Source organism: Vombatus ursinus, unplaced genomic scaffold, assembly GCF_900497805.2.
Source record: "Vombatus ursinus unplaced genomic scaffold, bare-nosed wombat genome assembly UNPS02014802.1, whole genome shotgun sequence".
Lineage (NCBI taxonomy): Eukaryota > Metazoa > Chordata > Mammalia > Diprotodontia > Vombatidae > Vombatus > Vombatus ursinus.
In genome coordinates this window covers 9,982,770-10,007,300 of record NW_020954580.1, presented here as the reverse complement: position 1 = coordinate 10,007,300, position 24,531 = coordinate 9,982,770, and the positions used below count along the sequence as shown (strand labels likewise).

Sequence of the window (24,531 nt, the reverse complement as noted above, 5' to 3'; positions counted from 1 at the left end):
AGATTTCTAATGTTCCTCCCACCTCTAAAATTCTATTACCTTTTCTTCTTAGATGTTTTTTGCAAACATTTGTATACATAACAAAAAGAACACTAAATAAAATATCTCATGCCACCACACTCAAGTTGACTTCAAAGTTTAAAAAGAAAAAACTACTGTCTCATCCCTGTTACTCCTAGAAACCAGGAGCAGAGTTTGAGAAACATAAATGCAGACAATGGAACTTTGCTCCATTTTTTTCAATGCAAAATTCTCAAGTGTGTTTGTTGTCCAGTTTCTCTTCGGCCCCTTCCCTCGGCTATAACACAAAGTTAATTTAATTCTTTTCTGGGATTGACACCTCTTCACAATATGTTCTTGCCTTTCAAATGCTGGCAAGGGAATTAAGAGCTGAGATGTTATTTCTAATTTCCCTCTGGATGTTTTATATTTATACAATGTATTTCATGGTATTTTTTTTTAACCTGTTTAAAAAATATTAACGCATCTGGGTTGGCAGGCTGGAAACTCCAATCTAATCTAAAGACTAAAATTAACCAGTTTCTCTTTTCCCTGCTTCAGCTAATATTTCTGCTTTCATTTCACCTTGGTTTAAAGCAAGAATACCTTCTGAAAGTTTTCAAGTGGTTCACAGAAGAAAAGGGGCACATATATGGAACAAGAGAGGCTAATTGATTTGCCCAAGGTTACACAAGGTAGCAAGAGTCAGAGATGGGATTTGAACTCATGGCCTCTGATTCCCAATCTAGAATTATCTCCACTACACCACCCTGCCACTGTAATGGTCATAGTCTCCTTTAAATATTAAAATGTAATAAGCCAAAAATTAAGTATTTGTGATATAAACAGAAACATTTGTCTCATGTTTGTTTCTCTAGTGGCATATATCTATGCATAAGCACAGAAACCTGAGTTCAAATTCCACCTCAGATACTTAGCTGTGTAACCTGGAGTAACCTCTCTTGGCCTCAGTTTCCTCATCTGTAAAACTAGGATAATAATTCCATCTCCCTCACAGGGTTGCCACGAGGATCAAACGAGATAAATGTATAGTACTTTGCAAACCTTAAAGGAGCTCTATAAATGGTATATTGTGTTATGTTTTATTATATTATTATGTTATATTGTATGGTATATATTACATTATATCATACTATACTATACTATACTGTAGAAAAGAAAATCAAATGAAAATTAAAATTTTTCCATTAATAATGCTCCAGCAAACATTTAGCTGAATGAATGGGAATTTTGAAGACCAGTAACAAGAGGATTTGTTAAATCCAATGTATGGCACTCAAGACACTCTTTAACCCAAAATCTTTCAAAAGCTCCCTTCTCTATCTGTCTTCCAAGGTCCTCAACAATGAGACCCTAGTTTACCCTTCCTGCTTTTTAGCTCATACACTTTTTTCTACCTATTTTGAGGTCCAGACAAACAAAACTATTATATACACTGTGCTTTCCCACTTAAATGCCTTCCCTAACCCTGTGCCCTGAATCTCACTATTAACCACAAGTATACTCCCCCACTTCCTTAATCAAAAACTCTGATACTCCTCTATCTGGCCAGGGTCTCCTATCTGTCCTCCAGCTGTCCCTCTGACTCGTTCCTCTCATAATTATTTTTCAACCTCAAGAAGATATTAGATTCCTTCCCCTCAATATTTTCTCAGAATACAGAGTCCTTCTCTGACTCTACTTTTCTCCCTCTTCCATTTCTACCCTATAGTTAACTAATTCAACTCTACATAGTCATCAACTCCCTAATCCCCGGCCTCCCTCACCCCACTGCCCCCAACATCTCCTACCAAACCCCAGCTCTGGATCACACCCACCATCTACCTCTTCCACTCCTGTTCACCACCTACTCAGCTGCTCTATCAGAATGTGAACACTTTGGAAGGACAAAACTGGTTTTCTGTTGGTTTTAGGGTTTTTTGCCTTTCTTTGTATCCCCAGGGCTCAGCACAATGCTGTTTTACATAGTAGGTGTTTTACAAATGTTGACTGATTGTCAATTGACTGAATGGAGCTAGAGAAGTCACACAACTATGCTGTCCAGGTATATTATCTCCACTGGTTCCTTCCCTACTTCCTTGAAGCAAACATGTGCGAATTATCCTGATCTTCACTAGAACAGACCATGCCCTCAAGCTATCTCACTCACTTCCTAACTGGTCTCTCTGCCTCTCAAGTCTCTCTCTACTCCAATCCATTCTCCACACAGCCACCAGTGATAAGGATAAGTGTAGATCTGACCATATCACTTTCCAAGTCAATGAACACTAGCCTCGAGGATAAATTATAAACTCCTCTGGCTAAGTTTTTAAAACCCTTCACAAACTATATTCCCAAACTATATTACAAGCCTGTATTTCCAGACTCAGTGTATTATTTCCTCTCCAATCCTATTCTTCATGGATCCCTTCCCAACTCTCCCACCACCAATTAGGGAGTAAGCTTTACTGAAGCAGATAGTGGACAGTCAAGAAGACCTGAGTTTAAATCCTGCCTCAAATACTCATTAGCTATGGGACTCAGGGAAAGTCAATGAACCTCCTTGTGCGTCAGTTTCTTTATCTGCAAAAAGAAGATAATAATAGCACCTAAGTTCACAGGGCTGTTGTTAGATCAAATAAGACAATATATGTGAAAGTGTTTTGCAAACCTTAAAACAATACATAAATGGTAGCTAAGCTTTTAGGCTGAGAGCTATAGAAAAATATTATAAATTAACTCATATATACATATACTTATATATAGCTTCAGGTTTAACTCTCCCAGGAGTGTCTCTTCAAAAAAAAAAAAAAGAAAAGAAAAGAAAAAGGAAAATAGGCTGGAGAGACACAGTTCTAAGCAAAAAGGATAAATTTTTAATGGCGGAATTGAGGTGGGTTGGTCCTATAGCAAGGATGACAGATAACAGATGGCCAGGTTAAATGCTACACCAGAATGCATAAACTGTTAAAAGACCCAAAGGAAGGCCGCCAGTATACTAGCATCTCCAAAGTCTCTCCATAGAGGACCATGGACAAGAACAACCCAAGATGAGGAGGCATGGGATGGGTCAGGATTCGTATGAATGAAGAAAATAACCATTTCAATGAGATGACAAACAATCAAAATAAGGACATGGCAGGCCAAACCATAAAAGATTCCATGGGGAAATGAACGCTGGATTTCAACTCAGATCACCCAAGTTTAAATCCTGGTTCTGTTATTTACTATCTTTGTGGCTCTGAGTAAATTACTTGTCTTTGGGATTCAGTTTCCTCATCTGAAAAATGGGGAAATTGACCTACATGACCTCTAAGTTCCTTCTACATTTAAGGAAATATGGATATGTATCTGTGTATACATACATATATGTATACATTCATTGATATACATACATATACACAGATATATCTATACACATCTATATCTATCTGTCTATCAAGAAGGCTTTTCATGGAAGTCAGATAGTTGCTTAATTTATAAAACTGGCTTTTACCAACAATGGAAATGGAGACAATTTCTGATGCACTGTTTTTTTTACTTTCTCTAGGTTTTTAACCTTGACTGGGTCTCTCAAATCAGCTCATAATCAGAAAGGGCTTCTTCCTTCCCTATTATTTTTTAAATCACTGGACAGTTCTCCCTCATCAGCACTTCTGACCCTAAGGATAACTCTAATACAATGGGACTAAGAGTGGACAGTGTCAGGACACCTGGGTTCAAACACTGTCTCTCCGGCTGTGTCACTGGCACAGTTACTGGCTGTGAACTTCGACAAATCATATCCTTCATTTCCTTACTTATATAAAATGGGCACAGAAGAGAAAACACACAGAGATTAAGTTGGCCGGAATGATTAAACTGGTCCTACTGACCCAAATATTCTTTGATTTACTGAAATCTAAATATCATCAACTTAAATATTCCTGTATATCTAACAAGAAGAGGGGGAAAAAAACAGCAACTTGTTCAGTCATTTTTCAGTTGTGTCTGACTCTTCATGACCCCATTTGGGGTTTTCTTGGCAAAGATACTGGAGTGGTTTGACATTTCCTTCTCCAGCTCATTTTACAGATGAGGAAACTGAGGCAAACAAGGTGAAGTGACTTGCCCAGCCAGGGTCACAGCTAGTAAGTGTCTAAGGCCAGATTTAAACTCAGGAAGATGAGTCTTCCTGACTCCAGGCCTGGCACTCTATCCACTGGGCCACCTAGCTGCCTATTTAAAATAAACAGAACAAATGAGTATATTTAATAATAGTCACACGGCATGGTGGTTAGCACTTAGCTGTGAGATTATAGCCCAGTCACTTGGTTTCCCAGTGCCTCAATCTGTATCAGTAGAAAAAGTTTCTATCCCAAGAATCTCTGACACTGATGAAATTATAGGTCTCATCCCCAAACAACTACTACTCACATGCATATAGTCCTTTAAAGGTTTACAAAGTGTTTTCATTACAACACAAGGGTTATGCACCTCTCATTTAAAAGGAACCCAGGATCAGGGATCTAGAGGTAGAAAGCACTTCAGTGGCCATGTAATCCAAGGCCTTCATTTTATAGGAGATGAAAGAGAAAAGGCAATTGACTTGTCCAAGGTCATGCACTGAGAGTCAGAGGGGACATCTGAAACCAGGTTCTCCAGAGCTACCACTCTTTCCATGGCGTCATAATGTCTCGTGAACACCATGTTTTTGCTATGTGGTGGATCACCTTACTATACGGAAGAATCAAAAATCTAATGTACCAGGGCAAGTATTGGGACAATTTGATAAATCTCATCTTTTCAAACTGTCAATAACTTCATAGGGATAGGGTCTTAATCTATTATTTCACGGGTATAAGGAACTTCCAGGCGAGGCAACTCCCTCCACCAATACAGGCTGGCACCTTCTCCGTATCTGAAGAGGCTCAGAAGAGCCTAGGACATCTTCAAGGAGGTTATGTGACTTGTTGCAGGGTCACAGAGGCAGATCTTCCATACTCTTAAGTCCATTTCTCTGTCCTATACACCACAGTCCCTCCCCTCCTATGAACCCAAATCATTCGCTTGGTTTTTGTAAGAGCTCACCTACAACAGCTGCCTGATTTTATAGCCAAGAGTCTTTCATCAAAATTGTTATTTTTAAAAAGGGCGGCGTGTTTACAAGATGAAAATAGATCAGTCAAACTGACTATGTTACTTTTCTATCCACAATTGAGCTCTGCTTCAAGATCGGTGAGTGTTCATTTTCTAAAATGGAGTTACAGAAGGCACACTGTTTTACAAACAGCAAAAAAAATGTCTAACTCAGAAAACTCCCCTATGCTTATCAAAATCTTAACAACAAGCATCAGGCACTTAGAGAAACCTAGTACACATACCATTAAATCTAATTAAAAAAAAAAATCCTTGGGGCAGCTCGGTGGCATAGTGGATAGAGCACTGGCCCTGAAATCAGGAGGACCTGAGTTCAAATCCGGCCTCAGACCAAACACTTAACACTTACTAGCTATGTGACCCTGGACAAGTCACTTAACCCCAACTGCCTAAAAAGAAAAAAAAAATTAAAAAAAAAAATCCTAAACATTTTATTTATTGTTGTTGTTCAGTCATTTCAATCTTGTCCAAATCTTCATAACCCCACTTGGGGTTTTCTTGGCAGAGATCCTGGAGTGGTTTGCTATTTCCTTCTCCAGCTCATTTTACAGATGAAGAAACTGAGGCAAACATGGTGAAGTGACTCATAAAGGGTCACACAGATAAGTGTCTGAGACCAGATTTGAACTCAGATTCTCCAGACTCCAAGCCTGGTGCTCTATCCACTATACCACCTAGTTGCTCCCAAACATTTTTTTTCAAGTCCACTTTAATTTACTTTGGGACTCAAAACCTTCAGCCTATACTTAAAAAAGAAAATCACATTTCACTCTTCACCCCAGCAAAAATCCTCTAAAACTACAACCATATCATTTCTCAATCAAAAAGCATTTATTAAGTTGTACTATGTGGTAGATGTGGGGATACAAAAACAAAACAGTCTCTGACTTAAGGCAGCTTACATTTTATCAGGGAAGGCAAGATTTATAGACCTGAGTATATACAAAAAAAAATAATAATAATAATACAAGGTTGGGTAAGGGAGGGAGGGCACTAGCAGGTAGGGGAATCAAAACAGGCTTCATGTGAGAGGAGATTTGGAGACAACAGGGCTGTAAGTGGAGGAGGCAAGGAATGCATGCATCCCTGGCATGGGGGAGAGAAACTGAAAGTGGAATGTCTGTCATGTGCCTGGAATCAGAAGCACAGTTTTCCTACCCTGCAGAGTACAGGGAGGAGAGCCAGAAAGATAATGCAATTCACAGACACAGTATCATCGAACCTTACAGCTCTAAGAGAACTTAGAAGGCAATGCGGTACAAAAAAAAAAAAAAAAAAGACCTGGGTTCAATCCCGTCTCTGGCACTTGCTGGTACCTGTAGGCAGACCAGGCATTATCAGCTGAGACAAGTTCAAGGAGGTATTCTTAAATTCTGGTCCATTGAGTGCTAATGAACGTACCTGGGTCTAAGCTTCTTCAATTCAAAATTAAGGAGGATGGACTAGCTGGTTTTTGAGGTCCTTGGTAGCTTCAGAGCTACAATCCTATTATCTAGAACAAGAGGTAACATACAAACAGAAGGTCAAATCTGCCCACTGCCCGATTTTTAGGGCTGTGGACCTAAGGATGATTTTTACACTTTTAAATATAATAAAACCTCATTTAAAAATGTAAAAGCCATTCTTGGAGGCAGTCTTACATTTCCCAGCCCCTGCTCTAGAACAATACTCCCAGTTTTATGGATGAGCAGACAGAGGCCCAGATGCATTAAGTGATTTGCTCAAGGTCACTTAGCTAGTTAACAGACGAGACTAGACCTAAGGTCTCCTCCATTTTTCCATAAACAACACGTCCTTGGATAAATGCAAATATGAAGGCTGTAAGTTACACTAATCTTCTTAACATCAAAAGGTATTTGTTTCTAAGGGACAGCCAGGAGGTGTAATGGATACAGTGCCAAGCTTTGAGTCAGGAGGACTCATCTTCCTGAGTCCAAATCTGGCCTCATACACTTACTAGTTGTGTGACCCTGGAAAAGTCACTTCATCCTGTTTGCCTCAGTTTCCTCATCTGTAAAATGAGCTGGAGAAGGAAATGTCAAACCACTCCAGTATCTTTGCCAAGAAAACCCCAAATGGGCATGAAGAGTTGGATGTGACTGAAAATGACTGAGCAACTCGTTTCTAATAACGCTCCCAATGAAACAGAGCCTCTGGCCATATTTATATATGATATATGTGCTACATATTAAAATGTTATATATGATACATAGGTGATATGTAGAATAAATGTGATATGATGTAAATGACACACGATAAACATGATATATATGGTAAAATCTCCATACATGTGTAAAAATTGACAGTTTATCAGAAGAGACTTCTTTTAAAATCCTCTTATCACTGCGGTAAAAAAGTCTTCTTGAAATGAGACATAAAACCTCTGGCTATATATCATCTCCCCTCCTCACATACCATTCTTCAAATGGCAGTTTTTTTGTCTCCAAATTTCACTTCTGTATTCTATATTATTCTATGAAAGGCAGCATGGCATAATGAGTGATGCCTGGACTTGGACTCAGGAATCTATAAATCAATAGGCATTTTATTAAGGACCTACTATGTGCCCAGCATTATGCCAGGTGCTGAGGATACAAAAATGAACACTGAATAGTCTTTGCTCCCAAGATATTTGCATTTATTTGGGGGAGAAATATGCGCATATTTAAACATATAAAGAGTACTTTGGAGAGGGGGGTGCCAAGAGTTAGAGGGATTGGGAAGGGCTTCTTGCAGAAGGCAGTTTTTGGGTCAAGTCTTAAAGAAATTAATGCATTCTACCAAGAAGTCATGAGTTCAAGTCTCTCTCTCATGTTTATATTTGGAGGGGTGCAGGGGGGAGGAAGGATTCAGGCATTTCACTGGTGATTCCATTTGTATCAGGGTCTGCCAGCTAGGAAACTCTCTCTACCCATGCAGAATTTGCTGTAATTTATGGTCTTAGGCAGTTACCGAAGCATGACAAAGTTAAGTGACTCACCCAAGGCCACAAAGCTTGAGAACCCCACAGCTTCTACAAACTGAACACAGGTCTTCTTCACAGAATCCCTTACTTTCTTCAAGTCTTGACTCAACTATCAACTTCTATATCAGATGTTCTTATTAATGTGGAGTCCTACTACTCTTGATCTATTGATAACTCTTACAATGTAACTGGTTTCCTTTATAATCTTACATATTTTATTTCATAATACTTCTGAGAAGGGAGCCATAGGCTCATTATTGATTCCAAGACCAACCCCCTTCTCACTATGTCATGCAGCATCTCATATAATGAGGTAAGGGACAGAAACAAAGTTAACAAGATGAAAAACCTGAAATCCAAAGTAGAATGTGGGAATGGAGGGGGCAGAATTGGGAATCACATAGACAGAGGTTTTATGTCTAGATTGAACAAGGCCTTTTCACTAGTGATAAGGAGACTTTAAAAGAAATCCCTTCTGATAAAAATCTTCATTCTAGAGAGAAGATCAAAACACAGAATGTTCCCAGGATGTTTTTTAAAGGGGGAGGGAGGATGACTTAGAATTATAAGGATTTAATTTAACTCCTTAGCAATCATATGTGTGTGTGTTTGTGTGTGTGTGGGGGGGGGGTAATGTATATACACACAGAAAAAGTTACATATATATAATGCACATACACACAAAAGGCATAGAAAAATATCTATATATATACACACACAAAAAACAGAAGTTATATATGTGTGTATATATATATATATACACACACACAGGTACACAAAAGGCACAGAAAAGATTATATATGTACATACAGGAAAAGCACAGAAGTTATACGCACGCACTTGCACGTGCGTACACACACACATAGAAAAGGCATAGAAAAGGTTATGTGTATGTACATGCATGCATGAATGTACACACACATAAAAGACATAGAAAACTTCATACTTCTCCAAAGTCCCTTAAGAAGTGTTTAAAACAGGCTTAATTAGAGAAAAAAGCCTCTACGGGCCTCAATCCATAAGGACGACAGACTCTCTGCATTCATAAATCAACTGCTCTTAAATAAAAGAACAGTGAGCAGCAGTAAGAGTTTTAAATTTCCAGTGCTTAGCACAGGGCCTGGCACATAGTGGAAACTTAATAAATGTTTACTGATTGACTTTATGACTACAGTCTAATTCAACTAATCAAGTAATAAGCAGGATTTTTTTATTCATTAATAACTGACACATACATGGTAAGATTTGCTAAGCAAATTCCGTTACATAATAGAGGCAGAGTGGTACTGGAAAGGCACTAGACTGGCAGTCAGAGGACCTGGGTTCGAATCCCAGTTCTTCCACTACCGCCCTGTATGACCTTGGGCAAAGAAGTCATTTCACCTCACTGGTCTCAGTTTCCTCATTTGTAAAATGAGCGATTAAACAGAAGTCCTCAAGGTCCCTGTCAACTAAATCTCCTTCTCTCAACACATAGTTGACCGACACCCACACAACATTAGTGGGTATCTTGTCACCTAGAGAGAGAACACCTTGGCAAACCTGACCATTAGGCCTGGAGTCAGCTGCCCACTGGACAGAAACAGCAAAATCTTTTTTTCTTCAAGTCTACTCTACTGGTGCACAATCAAAACTATTCACAGCTGCATCAGTGTTTATGAGCAAATATTCATGCAATAATGTAATATATTCATGCACATAATTTATCAGACATGTCTCTATTCATACAAGTGTTCCCCCCTTTCATAAAATCAAAACAAAGTTTCTTAATAGTACTGTGGAAAAAACAAAACTGCCCTCCTTGAATTTACTCAGTTCAGGGTAGATCATAAAATATTGAGACAGAGATGTATAGATAGCTAGGGAGCTACTCTTCCAAATTTTTTCCCGTAATGCAATAACAAACTAGAGAGAAAGAGAAGCAATTAGAAAATGTGGCTTAGCTATCATTAATCTGCATCAAAGGGATATAACGATGAACATTGTGTGCCTTTCCAATTACTCTCCATTATGAGTTTCACAACAGAAGTTGAGAAATCTCTTTGACAGACTAGTACTTTATTAAAAATCAAAGGGAAGCGCTTTGCTACCATCTGTGCAACATTAACAGCTTCATTGAAGAATGATTATTTTCTAAGTCAAGAAAAATTCAGCTCTATTAAAACACACACATGCACACACACACCACTATTCAAACACTCACCTTCCACTATTATGGAAAAATGTCACAACACACGTGAAACACTATGCCATTCATTAAAGGAAGACCAGCCCCTCTCCCCACACTAGGAAATGGAGGAAAAAAGGGGAAATTGCAATCTTATGAAAGCATAATCAAAGTTAATCTTTCTTACTGTCCCCCAGGATTGACATATGCTTAAAAGAAACTGATCAACACCTGAAAGGTTTCATTTAAAACAAGGAGAGGGAGCAAGTGAAAATTTTTTATTTAAAAAAAAAAATCTTTAAATTTAACGCCATTAGAGGAAGAAGCCAGCTTATGTTATAAAGAATAAGGTAAAATTATCCATAAATGGCTGTCAGGAAAATTTATGACAGACAATCTCTTCTCTTTAAAGTACACTGAACCGAGGAAAACCTGCTGGAGTATTTAGAAGCTCATTCTGGAAAGCAATACTATAAATCAGGCTCCTTTATCTCTAGTCTGCCATATACTATGTCCATGATTTGACAAGTTCTTCCTAATTACCCACCTTAATTACAGTAATTATATATTTTATAGTAAATGCAAGTAATAAGGTTCATTTGTAAGATGAATTGTCAAATACAGGTTTTTTGTTGTTTTTTTTTTTTTTTAAGGTAGGGAAAATGTGGGAGAAGTTTGACCATCCCATTGGACTCACTCTGCAGGCCCTATCTACATTTGGAGGTAGGGGTGTGTGTGTATAAGTACATATATTTTTATATACACATATATATACAGACATATGTATATGTCATATATATACATATACAGACATATGTATATGTGTGGGCATATACATATATGCATACACACAAATATCTATGTGTACACATTTGCATAAATATATACATATAGAGAAGGGTGTGTGTGTGTGTGTGTGTGCGCGCGCGTGCACGTGTCTCAATTTGTATTCTAGTCTATCACCTACTTTTCTGTCAAAAGATAGGTAGCAGGATGTGGTTAGCAAAAGAAACCCTAAAAATAGTAGTCAATCAATCAGTAAGCGTGTATTAAGCACCTACAGTAAGTCAACAAGCATTTATTAAATTCCTGCTATGAGAATAAGGTAAAATATTTTTCATATGTAATATGAAAATTAAATATATAAAATATGTAATATATTTAATGTATAATCATAAATCATTAGACTATATGTGTAATAATTATGTTATTATTGAATATAATATCTAATAATATTATATATGTACATATATACACACACACATTTTGGGGGGACATGGACGATAATTTGTTTTACTTGACTATACACATTTGTAATACAAGCTTTTTCTTTTTTTTCCTCATTTAGGTGGGTGAGAGAGAAAGAAAGCAGACTTTTGCTTACTGAAAAATACCTAAAATTTAATTTAAAAATCCAGTTCTAACAACTCTAGGAGACATCCAAACGGTGAAGCATTAATTCACATCATAAGGGATCTCACCACGTCAGTGAAGATAATGATTGATTCTCTGACGCTGGCCATCTGAAAGAATAGGAAAATACTGAATGACTTTTGAAAATGAACTCTCCCCTCTGTCTTAGATGTGAGGGCTTCCTACCAGGTGAGGAAGGCACACACAACAAGGTTTCTAGCACCACCAGGAATCCATCAATATCTGCTTTTCTGAAGTTTTAAAAGCAAACTTCCTCAGGCTCCCCTTCATCTGTGGTGAACCTCCCATAAGAAACCTTCCCTGCCGCTCACAATGGGGCACCTACAAAAGCTTGCTGACAGAAACGGCTGTCACGCCATTACGGGTCATTTTACTCTGTCGTGGATCTGACAGTTACTTTTGTCAGTTAACAGATGCCACACAGTTTGCTGTGCTGAAATCAGTTAAACAGGAAGAATTGGGACAACAATAAAAAAAAAAAAATACTGTGGAGTCTATAAAGCAAAGGGCCAGAACTTCAGACTGCAACAGGGCCATTAATCAATGTAAGATACGGGGACAGAACAGCTAGTCACACACCACTCTTGCCAGCAAGAAATATCACCAGCAATGTCTCTGCATCAAGTCTCTGGTCCTAGGAGGCTTGGGAAGCAGGCTGAACCCAAGTATTGGGATGGCACTGATGACTTGGGACAAGCAAAGAATACAAAGGTTTATAAGTTCATAGACCTCCACTATCCCTCTGGAATTTATCTGTCCAAGGACCCCAGGTTAAGACAACCAAGAGGAGGATTCTAGTAAAAGTATAAACAGACATAGGCCATGAGCTCTGGCCCTTCCTTCCACTGCTGACAGACTCATATCATAAGGTAAGATACTGTGCAGTCCAATGCACTTCAAGCTTCACCCTGTAGACACCTGAATCTCAGGCAAGTAAAGCCAGCCTATCTAATTACAGAGGAAAAGCCAAATCCGAAATGTTGTTTCTAGTTAATATAGTAATCCACTTCTATTTTAAAATATCACCACTTTGGACTTTTGTAGTGCTTTCCATCATAAAACCATAACGCTTTAGGGCTAGTCCCCAAGTGTAATACATTGTTCTACCTGCAGCCTCTCTGCACCCAAGAATGGGCAGGGAAACATGAGTTTGTTTAAAGACAACATAATCTAGGGGCTGCTAGGTGGATAGAGCACTGGCCCTGGCCCTGAAGTCAGGAGGACCTGAGTTCAAATTTGGCCTCAGACCAAACACCTGACACTTACTAGCTGGGTGACCCTGGGCAAGTCACTTAACCCCAATTGCCTAGTAAATGAAAAAAATTAAAAAAAAAAAAGACAACATAATCTAGTGTTCTAGAAAGAGAAATGTACTACCTAGAGTTAAATCTCATCATTACAATGTTCATGTTCAGGGTTTGGGGGTTTTCTGATGTATTGATTGGTTTTGCTGATTATTTTTCTCTTCCTCTTTTTTTTTCCTTAAATGAAATATTATTGTTGAACTCTGAAAGAATTAAGATCTCTGAGCAACACAAAGACCAACCATGATTCCAGAGGATTCATACTATTCATACTAAACATATTATTCATCTTCTGACAGATATGAAGGATTCCAAAGTGATGACTGAGGAGTGTGTATGTGTTTATACATATCTTCTAGATTAATACATGTAAATGTATTTCACATGCTTTGTGTGCTTTCTTCACTTTGTACTAAGACCTCCTATCTAAGAGTGAGAGGATAGGTTTGTTTTCAAAAGTCATTCAGTGTTTTCCTATTCATTCAGCTGGCCAATGCCAGGGATAGTGATTCATTGACTTGGTGAGATAAATTACAAAATGCATTGTGTACATGTGTTTATAGCCTAAGTCTTTCACAGTTGTTTGCAAAGACTGTTTTATTAAAAATTTTTAAAAAGAGGAAAAACAATCAGCAAAATCAATCAGTACATCAAAAAAAATGTTTTTTAAAAAAAATTATGTAGATATATATCATTTTGTGTGTATGTGAACACTCTATTGATTGACTCCACATATGTATATATACATGTATATGTGCATATGTATAGGCATACTTATGTGTGTGCATATATATATTACATGTGTGTGTGCATATACATACATATAGGACATGTCTAATACAAGATTTTGTTTTGCTTGACTATAAATGTTTGTAATAAGGGCTTTGTTTCTCATTTTGAGTAGGAGAGAGAAGGCAGACTTTTCCTTACTGAAAAAATAAAATTTAATTAAAAAATAAAAATAGAATGAAGTTCAAAAGAAAACTGATAAGAGACTTTTAAAAGTAACATGTTGGATTTTTAACTTCTTAAAAATAAATTTTTATTGATGTGTTTTTTTAACCATACCATACTTTTCCCCAGTATCCTTTCCTTTTGCCCTCCTCAAGAGCCATCCTTCACAATAAACATATTCTTTTAAAAAGAGCAAGCTGTATGTAATAGACTTGTGGTTTCATATATCTTTTTATCTTCTTACGAAAATGTTCAATATTTTTGGTGTTTGTTAACTTCAGAATAAAAATAACAAAATATTCTTGGTTATATGGGATGGAGAGGAGAGAGAACACAGGAGGAAGTTTAGGCAATGTAAAACAAAAGTATCAATGAAAATTTATCTTAAAAAAACTAGCTCATCCCTGTAGCTAGCTAGCTGTATGACTAAACGGGAAATCTCCTTTTAGACAATGATATAGCTAACCAGGACATAAGAGGGGAATACAAATCCAGATAGGTCCTATCCAACCTGGAAAAACTTAAAATGACAAACTATGTGTCTGTCAGAAAACCAACCTTACTGAGTTAAATCATCACCAGAGGACTGTTCGCCAGTAACGCATTTTTCAGCCCTATCAACACACTGAAGACAGTTTACTAAAAATAAGGCTTTAGAGGAATTCTGATCCACATCAGTAAAGGTGATGAAGTCATAGGTTTTTGAAATACAAACAGAAAACCAACCACAACTGACATTTAAAGCTTCCAAAGCACTTTATAATCATTATTCATTTGTGGCATGGAATAACCTTGTGAGGAAGTTACTATGGATTATTATCCCTAATTTAAAGATGAGTGAACTGAGGATTAGAGAAATTGGAATCAGAGGATCAGGGGTTCAAATTCTATTTCTGTCACTTACTACCTCACTGAAGCTCCATGGGCCTCGGTTTCCTCATCTGTCAAAAAAATAAAAAATGTGCTAATGTGTTCACTAGTGTCTAGACTCTAAAAAGAGTCTCAAAAACACGGAGAAGTAGAGCTCGGTCTAACGACTTTAGAAGTTGCCTTCTAAGGTCTCTTCGATTTTGAGAGCTGTGATTTATTATCATTTTACCAGTAATGAAAGCGATGCCAACAGGCAGTCCATGAAAGAGCCAGGATCCGAACTCAAGTCCTACAATGCCACCTTTTCCACTGTATCAAGCTATTTTGGCCAATAAACCTCCTGTTTTGCATAGGATAAAAACACCCCATCAGGAATTTAAGAGCAAAAGACAAGGGTAGCCTCAAGCAGCTTTCCTATTCCACATCAATCACCACAACAGGTGTCAATTTAGAAGAGTCTCTCCCACAGAGAAAAGGAAGGATGTCATTCTGGTCAATTAAAAAAACAAGGATTCCAAAATTCAATTACTGGGAAACTCCAATCACTTTACCTTCTTTTCATCCTAATTAGTTCTCTGGAGAAAGCATGCGAGGTGTACATTTGGTTAATAAACTGAATCTAAAAACAACTTGGGCCAGCCAACCACAATTTCATTAGGGAAGAAAAAGGACAACAAATATTGGATTCTACTTCTCCTTCAAAACATGCCAAACAATTTAGAATATCGTGAATTGTTTTTGTCCAAACCTGTTCAAAAGTACATTTTAATCAAGTAAGCAATGTCACAGAAAAAAATCACCATCCTGTAGTTTTATGATGTTTCAGGAGCCTAACTGTAGAATCCTAATGGCTCTTGAAGTAAATTTCTAATTCAAAATTTTTTTTTCCAAAGGTGGGGTACAATGGGAGGGGAAATAGGGAGAAAAGACTCATCCAGCTCTTTTTATGTGAATCCTCAATGTGATCCAAACAAAGTGGCCATTTAAATATAGCAAGTCATTTTTACCAAGAGACCCTAACGGGTCCTTCTCACCTGAACCCGGGGTGTTGTGTAACAGATTCCGAAGCTTGCTGCATAGTTGAATCATGCTGTCTAACTGTCTGTTTATCTTCACATCCTGTATCCAGGCAGGTGTGTGACACACTGGACATTCCGTACCGATGCAGTCGCCCACGCATGTACTTAAGAGAATAAAATCATTCTGAAATTAGCCCAATATTATAAGTCCAAAAGAAAACGAATGAGGTTTATTTATTAGCTGCTGGGACTTTTTTTTTTTTGCAATGTTTTAAAATTTCCCAGCATTACCCACAATGATCTAAAACAGTGGTCTTCAAAGTGGAGGTCCCTGCCAAGTGTGGAGCCATAACATAATCCCAAGGGGTGTGTAATTAACTAGTGAGATTAGGAATATGGGTTACATCCCGTTCTTCCCCATAACTAATCATGAGGCTTGTCTCCAACATAACCATACCCACCCATTACGTATTTACCCCACTCCTGGACCTGTCCCATTATATAAAAGGTCAACAGGCAATTTTTTTACACCGGGTTAAGCTATATATATTTGTTACAAGAGTTTTGTTATTCTTTTACCCCTTCAATAAAGGAGAAATAAAAGTGAGACAAAACTTGCTAATTGAAAAATAAAATAAAATATTTTTTAAAATAGTTCAAGATTTATCCAGTTTCTACATCATCCAAATTACATTAGGGTTTGCCTAACTACAGAAAAGTCAATAAGAAGTTCAAACCCTTACCCCAAAGCTTTTCCAATTACTTATCTTGTTTAATTGGCTCTTATATTTTTAAGTAGCTAGAATCTTAACTTTTTATTTGACTGGAATTACTTAAGTGAGTAATATTATAAATTAACTCTTAAAAAGTAAAGCCCGTTTGTCCCAGCAACAGCACTTCCAGAGCTATATCGCAGAGAGATCATACAAATGGGAAAAAGACCTACATGTACAAAAATATTTATAGCAGCATTTTTTTGTGGTGGCAAAGAATTGGAAATTGAGAGGATGCCCACCAATTGGGAAATGGCTGAACAAGTCATGGTATATGTATGTAACAGAATACTATTATGCTATAAGAAATGATGAACAGGCTGACTTCAGAAAAACCTGGAAAGACTTGCATGATTTGATGCTGAGTGAAGTAAGCAGAACCAGGAGAACACTGTACATAGTAACGGCCACGTTGTACAATGACTAATATTGAAAGACTTAACCCTTCTCAGCAAAAAAAGATCTAAGACATCTCCAAAGGCCTCATGATGGAAAATGCTATCCACATACAAAGAAAGAACTATAGAGTTCGAATGCAGGTCGAAGCATACTATTTTCTCTTTCTGGTGGTTCCTCCTATTGGTTCTAATTCTTTCTTACAATATCACTAATGTGAAAATATGTTTAATAGGAATGTATATGTATAGCCTATATCAGATTGCATGCCATCTTGGAGAGGGAAGCAGGGAAGAAGGAGGAGAAAAATTTAAAACTCAGAAGCTTATGGAAGTGACTGTTGATAATTCAAAATAAATTTAAAAAAAAAAAAGGAAACCCACATGGATAGTGCAAGGGGGAATTCCAGGTAACCAAAGATTGAGGAGGGAAACCACAAAAGAATCACTTTTTAGAAACAGAGCTTTTTAATCATCCACAAATTTTAATTTAGTAAACTGTTGACTGCAATGTCTACGCTGAAGAGAGTCTCAAGGACATACAGAAGTAAAACTGCCTCTTTGATGAGGTCAATGATGTTAGGAGTGGGGTTGTCCAGAAAGAATTCACGGGGCAGAGGTTCTCCCAATCAAGACGGCTTTATTGACACAAAAGCAGCAGGCTAGTCCTTAGGAGCACTAGCAGCCTGTGATAAGACAGAAGCTTGCTTGGGGGGATATACTACTAAGTGGGCAGTTAACCACAGGACAGGATATCAGGAAGGAAGAGGTAGGTATGTACAAGGAGGCAGGAAAGGAGAAGCAGGTGTGTTGGGTACTTTACAAAAGAGTTCAGGGATGTAGTCACAAAGCAGGGAACTTAACTTGCGACATTCAAGGACATGGGCACAAAACACAGGGGTTAGTTATGCACACAGAAAATAGCAAGGTTTTCTTGTCAACAGATAGGGCCCCCTATTACTGGGAAGACTTAGATTTAGGCAAGGTTCTCATTGTTGCTGGGCAGAAGTCAGCCACATCACACTGACTTTAGTTGAGTAATCAATCACTCACTCAATCGATATTTATTAAGCTCCTACTATGTGCCATGCACTGTGGGATATAAAAAGAGGCAAAAGAAAATACCTGCCCTGAGGGAGCTTACAATCTAGTGAAGGAGACAATATGTAAAAATTTAGATACCTACAAGATCCATACAAAAAATAAAATAGTCCCTACTCCCAAAGAGCTTACAAGGATAAGACACAAATCCAGATGAGGCACAGTGGAGAGCCACAAAACCAAATGTTATGTGAGGGTCAAGAAGGAAAGTCATTACCTACTGGGGAAGGAAAGGAGGGAAACCAAAGAAGGCTTCATGGAGGCCACAGACAGATGAAAGTAATCAAGTTTCAACGAGGCACTGATGAAGATGTAACTCTGAAGCCACCTGTGTGTATTTAAAGTTTACTAGAATGGATTCGAGGCTGAATCAATATTTCCCCTGGAACAAAACCACAGCTGTTACACACATTGAAAGCTGAGAAGGGCGAACTCTTGACAAATGACAGCCAGGTAATTTTGCCAGAGTCACAAGAAAATTTTATGGCTGTCATAAAGGTGGTTTCAAGGGACTTAGAAAAGAGTTTTGTTTTTGGTTTTTTTTCCCCTTTTGTCTGAATATTTTAGGTACTTCACTGACCTTCGAGTCTTTCGGTTGCACTGGCTGCTCTGACTTCCATTTTCTCAATCTATATTGGGGGAGTTATTTAGTGCTGCCGTGGGTTAAGGTCTATTTGGCTAGGTGATCTGCAAAAAAGACTAATCCACCTTCCCGAAATTCAATTCAACAAGTACCTACTAAGCACTTACCAGAAATAACATATGGTTAACATGGATAACAAAATGGTTCCCAGGGGAAACAGACAAAATACAATAGTCCTTCCATTCCATCGGAAGGGATCCATAGACAGATAAACAAGTACAGGGTAAGCTGAAGACGGAGACAACAGCATTAAGTAGGGAAGACGATGAGAGTTTCCTATAGATCAGTGGCTCCCAATTAGTGGTTTAGGAATGGTCCAAGGGATTCATGCTAAAAATTCTTCGATGGAGCTTTAAGTAGTAATAATATTCAAATTAAATTACCCTGGGAGTTCACAAAACACATTGTTGTTGTGGTTGCTGTTGTTATTTTTGAAAGCACTTTGTGGAATTAAAAACCAGAGGGAAGACCTCACAAGAGTTAAGCCAATAAACTATAGCCTAATAGCTTCATATATAGCCTCAATCTATAGCCTAATAGTTTAGTGAAATAAATTTCCCCATTATCCATGTCAAAAAAAAAAAAAGAGTTAAAACAAGATAGGCTGAGATAGTATATTCCAGGCATGACGGCAGCAATAATAAGTTGGAGCACTGAGTTTGGGGGGCAGCAATAGTAAGTTGGAGCATTGAGTTTGGGGTACAGCAAATGGACCAATTTGGCTCTCTACTAGACGACAGAGTGCGTGAAGGAGAGTAAAACGTAATAAATCTACAAATGTAGACTGGAGCTAGGGTACAGGGGGCTTTAAATGCCAAGCTGGGAGTCATCCCTTATGATCTAATAGTTATTTGGAATGCAGTGTTTGGCAAAGTACAAAAATCTTCAAACCTAGCGTAGACTGCTAAGTGCAACATACAGCCAGTCTCATAGCATCCAATCTTTCATCACTCCCAATGACCACTACCAATTTTATTTTCCTTATCTGGTATTTTATTCCATGAAGCCCCTCAGCACCTGCATCTCTAGAGGAGAAAAGAGTTGTAGAATTTAAGAAAAGAACAGAGCTCAAGATCATATAGTCCACCCAACCCCCTTATCTATAATCCCAAAAGGGTTATCACACAGCTAGTAATATTTTTTTTTCACTTCTTGATATATTGCTGTCACAGAATCATAGGACCACAAGTTCTGACTTGATGGGACTTCAGAAGCCACGTAGGTGAATCATTTCATTCTACAGATGAGACCACCAGATATCAAAAAGACTGTCAAAGGTAATATAGGAAATGCCAGAAGATTCGAACCCTGTGAGTGTCTGCAAATACAACCATAGTTATCCCTAATTCTAAGGTAATAACTGTTCTAGACAGTTTTCTAGGTAGATAGCTTTAAATATTGAAATTAAAAAAAAAAATTTGTGCAAACCTTTCTAGTTAGTTACAAGTTGTCTCACTCATTAGAATGTACCCTCCTACTCTCCAAGGGAAGTCACTGATAAAAAGAAAGTCCCTGGTATATAGCGAAATATTTATAGCAGTACTTTTTAGGATAGCAAAGAAGCGGAAACAAAACACATTATCTATCTACTTTGGAGAATGGCTAAACAAACTGTGCTACATGAATGTAACGGAATCCTACCATGGTACAGAAAATGACAAAAATAATAAAAAGAGAAGCATGGGAAGAATTATGTGAACTGATACAGAGCCAAGTAAATGATATAATCAAGTACAACCAGGCAAACAGAAAGAATTACCACCATGAAACCATCAAAAGAAAGAGCTGCAAAATTACAAAGAATGAGGATAGCCCAAAGAAGAAGACAGGAGAAGACATCATCCCTCACTTCTTTGCAGTAGTTGGAAATCCATAGGGGGGAAATCATTGCATGTGTTTTCAGATTATTTTCTATATACTGATTAGTTTTGCTGAGGTTTTGTTTTGTTTTGTTTTTTTCTCTCCTCTTTCGCTTTAAAAAAAAATCTTTATTATATGGGATGGGAGAGAAGTGAAAGAGAAACACATGAAAATGTAGACAATATAAAACAAGATATCAATAAAACTTTATCAAAAAATGAAAGGTTTATAAAAAATAAATAAAAAAGACTCCTTGGGATCAGGGACTATTTTTTGGCCTGCTTTCTAGATTTCTAGCACTTAACACAATGTCTGAACTACAGTAAACCCTTAATAAACACATAATAAATATTTGCCAACAGCAACTTATTACTTGAAGTCAAACTTTTATTACTTATTAATATTTCCAGGTTATCAATTGGTACATCTATTATTATACTCTGGTGTGAATGTAGACAGAGATTGTGTGAGACATGGAGGTGAATGTATATTGACCCAAGCACCTGGCCTAGAAATTGCCTGCCATGGTTTTGGGTCATTTGCCTCTTACTTATAAAAGTAAAGGACTGGCAATGGTATGACTTCCTGCCAAAGCCTTATAACAAGACAGACTTTCTGCAAAATTAATTATTGAGTCAAAAACTGAAGAAGCCTCTTCTCATTTTCCTACACCAATCCCCAGGAAAAACACATTATTCACTGCTTGGGTAAGTATGCTTTCTCTCTTCAACAACTGTCTTAACATTATCTACCATGCTCACAGCAGGGACACAAAGCACCTCCTGGTCAGCTTGCAAATAGTCTCCATCTCACCGGCACTGTTGTGTTAAAGGTTGTGAAAGAAATATACGTAACCCTTAACATTCCAAGAGTTTAAAAGCAAGAGAACTTTGGAAAAAATTGTTTCCAAAGCCTAAAATGTTCTCATTATCAACAAACAGAAGCATTTCTTAAGGGTCCATTGGTGTGGAGTCCCCTGCACCCTTGAGGATTTATTGCATGTTTTTATTTTTTAATATGTTGACTGATTTTACTGAATTTTTTCATTTCCTTTAAATTTTTTTTTTAATGGGGAGGAAGGGAAGAGAGAAGGATACAAAGGGAAATGTCTAGGAATTCTTAACCTGGAGTCTGTAAACTTTTTTTTTAAACATGTTAATAACCATATTTCAATATAATTGGTTTCTTCTGCAATCCTACATATTTTATTCTATTCATTTAAAAATTATATGAATATGAATATTATATGAAGAGGTCAATAGGTTTCACCAGACTGCCAATGATTGGCATCCACGACACAAAAAAAGCTTAGGGATCCCTGATACAGGCTATACAAATAAAAGCCTATTTTAAAAAAAAAAATGTTGACATGGTGCAAGTCAACAGATTCTAGAAAATTAAAGCACAAGTCATTCTGAACAGAACAGCACTTTTAATGATGCCGAATATCTTACATAGTGCTTTTATGTCAAATCAACTTGCTCATAAAAATCTCCAATAGTATTTCATTTTCTAAACAACATCTTAATCTAGACTAAATACTGAATCAAAGATAACCTAGGGGTGCAGAGAAAGCTTGTGAAAAAAAGTCCTGAAAATTAATCCTTGATCCCTAAGATGAGAATCACCACTCTCTAGCAATACTATTGTTTTTCTATTATCTGGCAAGCCTAGGGTCTGAAGCTACTGAAAGGAAGACAGGAATGACACCATGGTCTATCTTATCTACACATTTAGCCTGCAGATTCTTAAAGCAGAGAGGTAAGCATGTGATACCTGAGGCTTCTAAGAGGGGATTTTTCTTTCATTAAAAAAGCCTCTAGCATTTGTAGCATGCAGAAACAGTCAATCTACCCTCATTCTGTGAAGATGCAAGGATGCAGAATTAATTGGCACTAGCAATGGCAGAATTTGGCAAGCCTCCCCAAAACGACCAGCATTGTAAAACTGCTCAGCAGAGTTCTCTGAAAATGCTTTAAAATTATGGTGCAGCAGCACGATGATTTGCTACCATGTTTACCACCATCTCAATTTTACCTTCCAATATAGTTTGATATGCCGAAGGTAGCCTTTAGAAAACACGCTTGCTCATAAAACCTTTTGTCTTTTCAATTATCATTGGCTATTTCCTCTGTTCCCTGAGAGCCATTCATATCAGGCAGTAAGACTGTCCAGACTACCTAAAGTCGCTAGACTCTAGGTACTCTAAACTTTTATGTATAAGCTTATGCATAATATAACTGCCCAGGTGTAGAGGATTCCAATATTTATAACATATACACTAAAAAATATATAATACATATATAATGCTCAGCAGATGGAGAGATTCCAAACGTGCAAAGAATCTGAGCAGTGGCCTTGAGTCTCAATATAGAAGACAATGAACTGCATGTCTGAAGTGAACCATCAGTATGTCCCTGTGCTCACCATTATTAAGCAATATGCAAATGAACACTACAGTACAGCAAGAAGAGGAGCTCTGCAGAGGTTTAGGAGCATAAAACCTGGCCAGACTTATGTGTTGGCTTCAATACCTAGAACTTTGAAAAAGGACAGGTTATTTAACCTATTTCACAGTGCTGGTAATTACTTTGTAAATTCTACAGCACAAGTGAATTCTTATTTTTTCTTTTTTAAAAGGAGCAGAACTTTTTTAAGGCTTCTACCCTGTGCTACTCATTCATTCATCAAGCATTTATTAAGTACCTACTACGTGCCAGGCACCATGCTAGGCCCTAGCAATACAATTACAGAGAATGGGTAAGTACAACCAGAATAAATCCCAAATAAACAAAATTACCTAGCAGGTGGGATGAAGGAGCAGGGAAAAAGAAAAGGTTTCACATACAAAGTGGTGATTGAATTGTGTCTCATCAGAAGAGGAAGGGATAAGACCAATATGCTACATAAACAAAAAGCTATATTTTCTTTGAGGGGAGAAAGTTTATTATATAATGTTATATATATATTTATATATATAATATTGTTATATATTGTTATATAACATAATATATAATATGTAATTACATATAATATTGTCATATATAATAATATATATGAAATATATACTATTATATATGACATTATATGTGTATATATGTGTGTGTGTGTGTGTGTGTGTGTATATATATATATATGTATATATGAAATACCTTCTCTTTATACAGCCTTCTAAGGTTTCCAAGCCTTTCCTCACAACTCTGTGAGATGGGCAGCACAAGAATTATTATTCCCATTTTACTGGTGAGAAAACCAAGTCACATAATGGTTAACTGACTTGCACAAGGTCACCCAGCCAGGAAGTATTGAAGCCACTATTTAAACCCAATTCTTCCTCTCTCAGTACTCTTTTCACTCCCACGAACAGAGTTCAGAGCTGTAATCAAACCTACAACAAAATTTAATCTTTTGAAAAACTGTTATTGCAATGTGATAATTAGATACAAATGGTAAACAGTTCATATCAATTATTACACATTATTTTTTCACAGCCAAACTTAGTTTTCAGTTTTTATTTCCTTGTCTCATTTGTACAATAGCCTCCATCAGCAGTTTTTCTTTATATCATTATTTTATATAACACTTAGCACAGTACCTGGCACAGAGTAGACACTTAATAAATGTTTACTGGACTGACTGACTTTAATTTCCTTCACACATACTTAACACTGATTAGAACACAAAGAGTCTCCTGAAGCTGACCCTAGCATTATAAAGAAAACCAATTTTATTTAAAGAGAATCATCAAATGAATAGGCAGTTTTCAGAAGAAGAAATCCAAAGCTATCAACTGTCACAGGAAAAAAAATGCTCTAAATCATTATTGATTAGAGAAATTCAAATTAAAATAACTCTGAGGTACCACCTTACACCTATCTGATTGGCTAAGTGACAGTAAAGGCAAATG

General features: G+C 37.2%; 1 protein-coding gene across 1 annotated transcript in view; it reads right to left on the bottom strand.

Annotated features, from left to right (window-relative positions):
- The window catches only part of BARD1 (BRCA1 associated RING domain 1), a 142,444-nt gene that overhangs the window by 97,522 nt on the left and 20,391 nt on the right, over window positions 1-24,531 (bottom strand). The window contains exon 3 of the mRNA XM_027873777.1: window positions 15,868-16,016. Coding sequence (XP_027729578.1) covers window positions 15,868-16,016 — 149 coding nt within the window. The remainder of the gene's footprint in view (window positions 1-15,867; window positions 16,017-24,531) is intronic.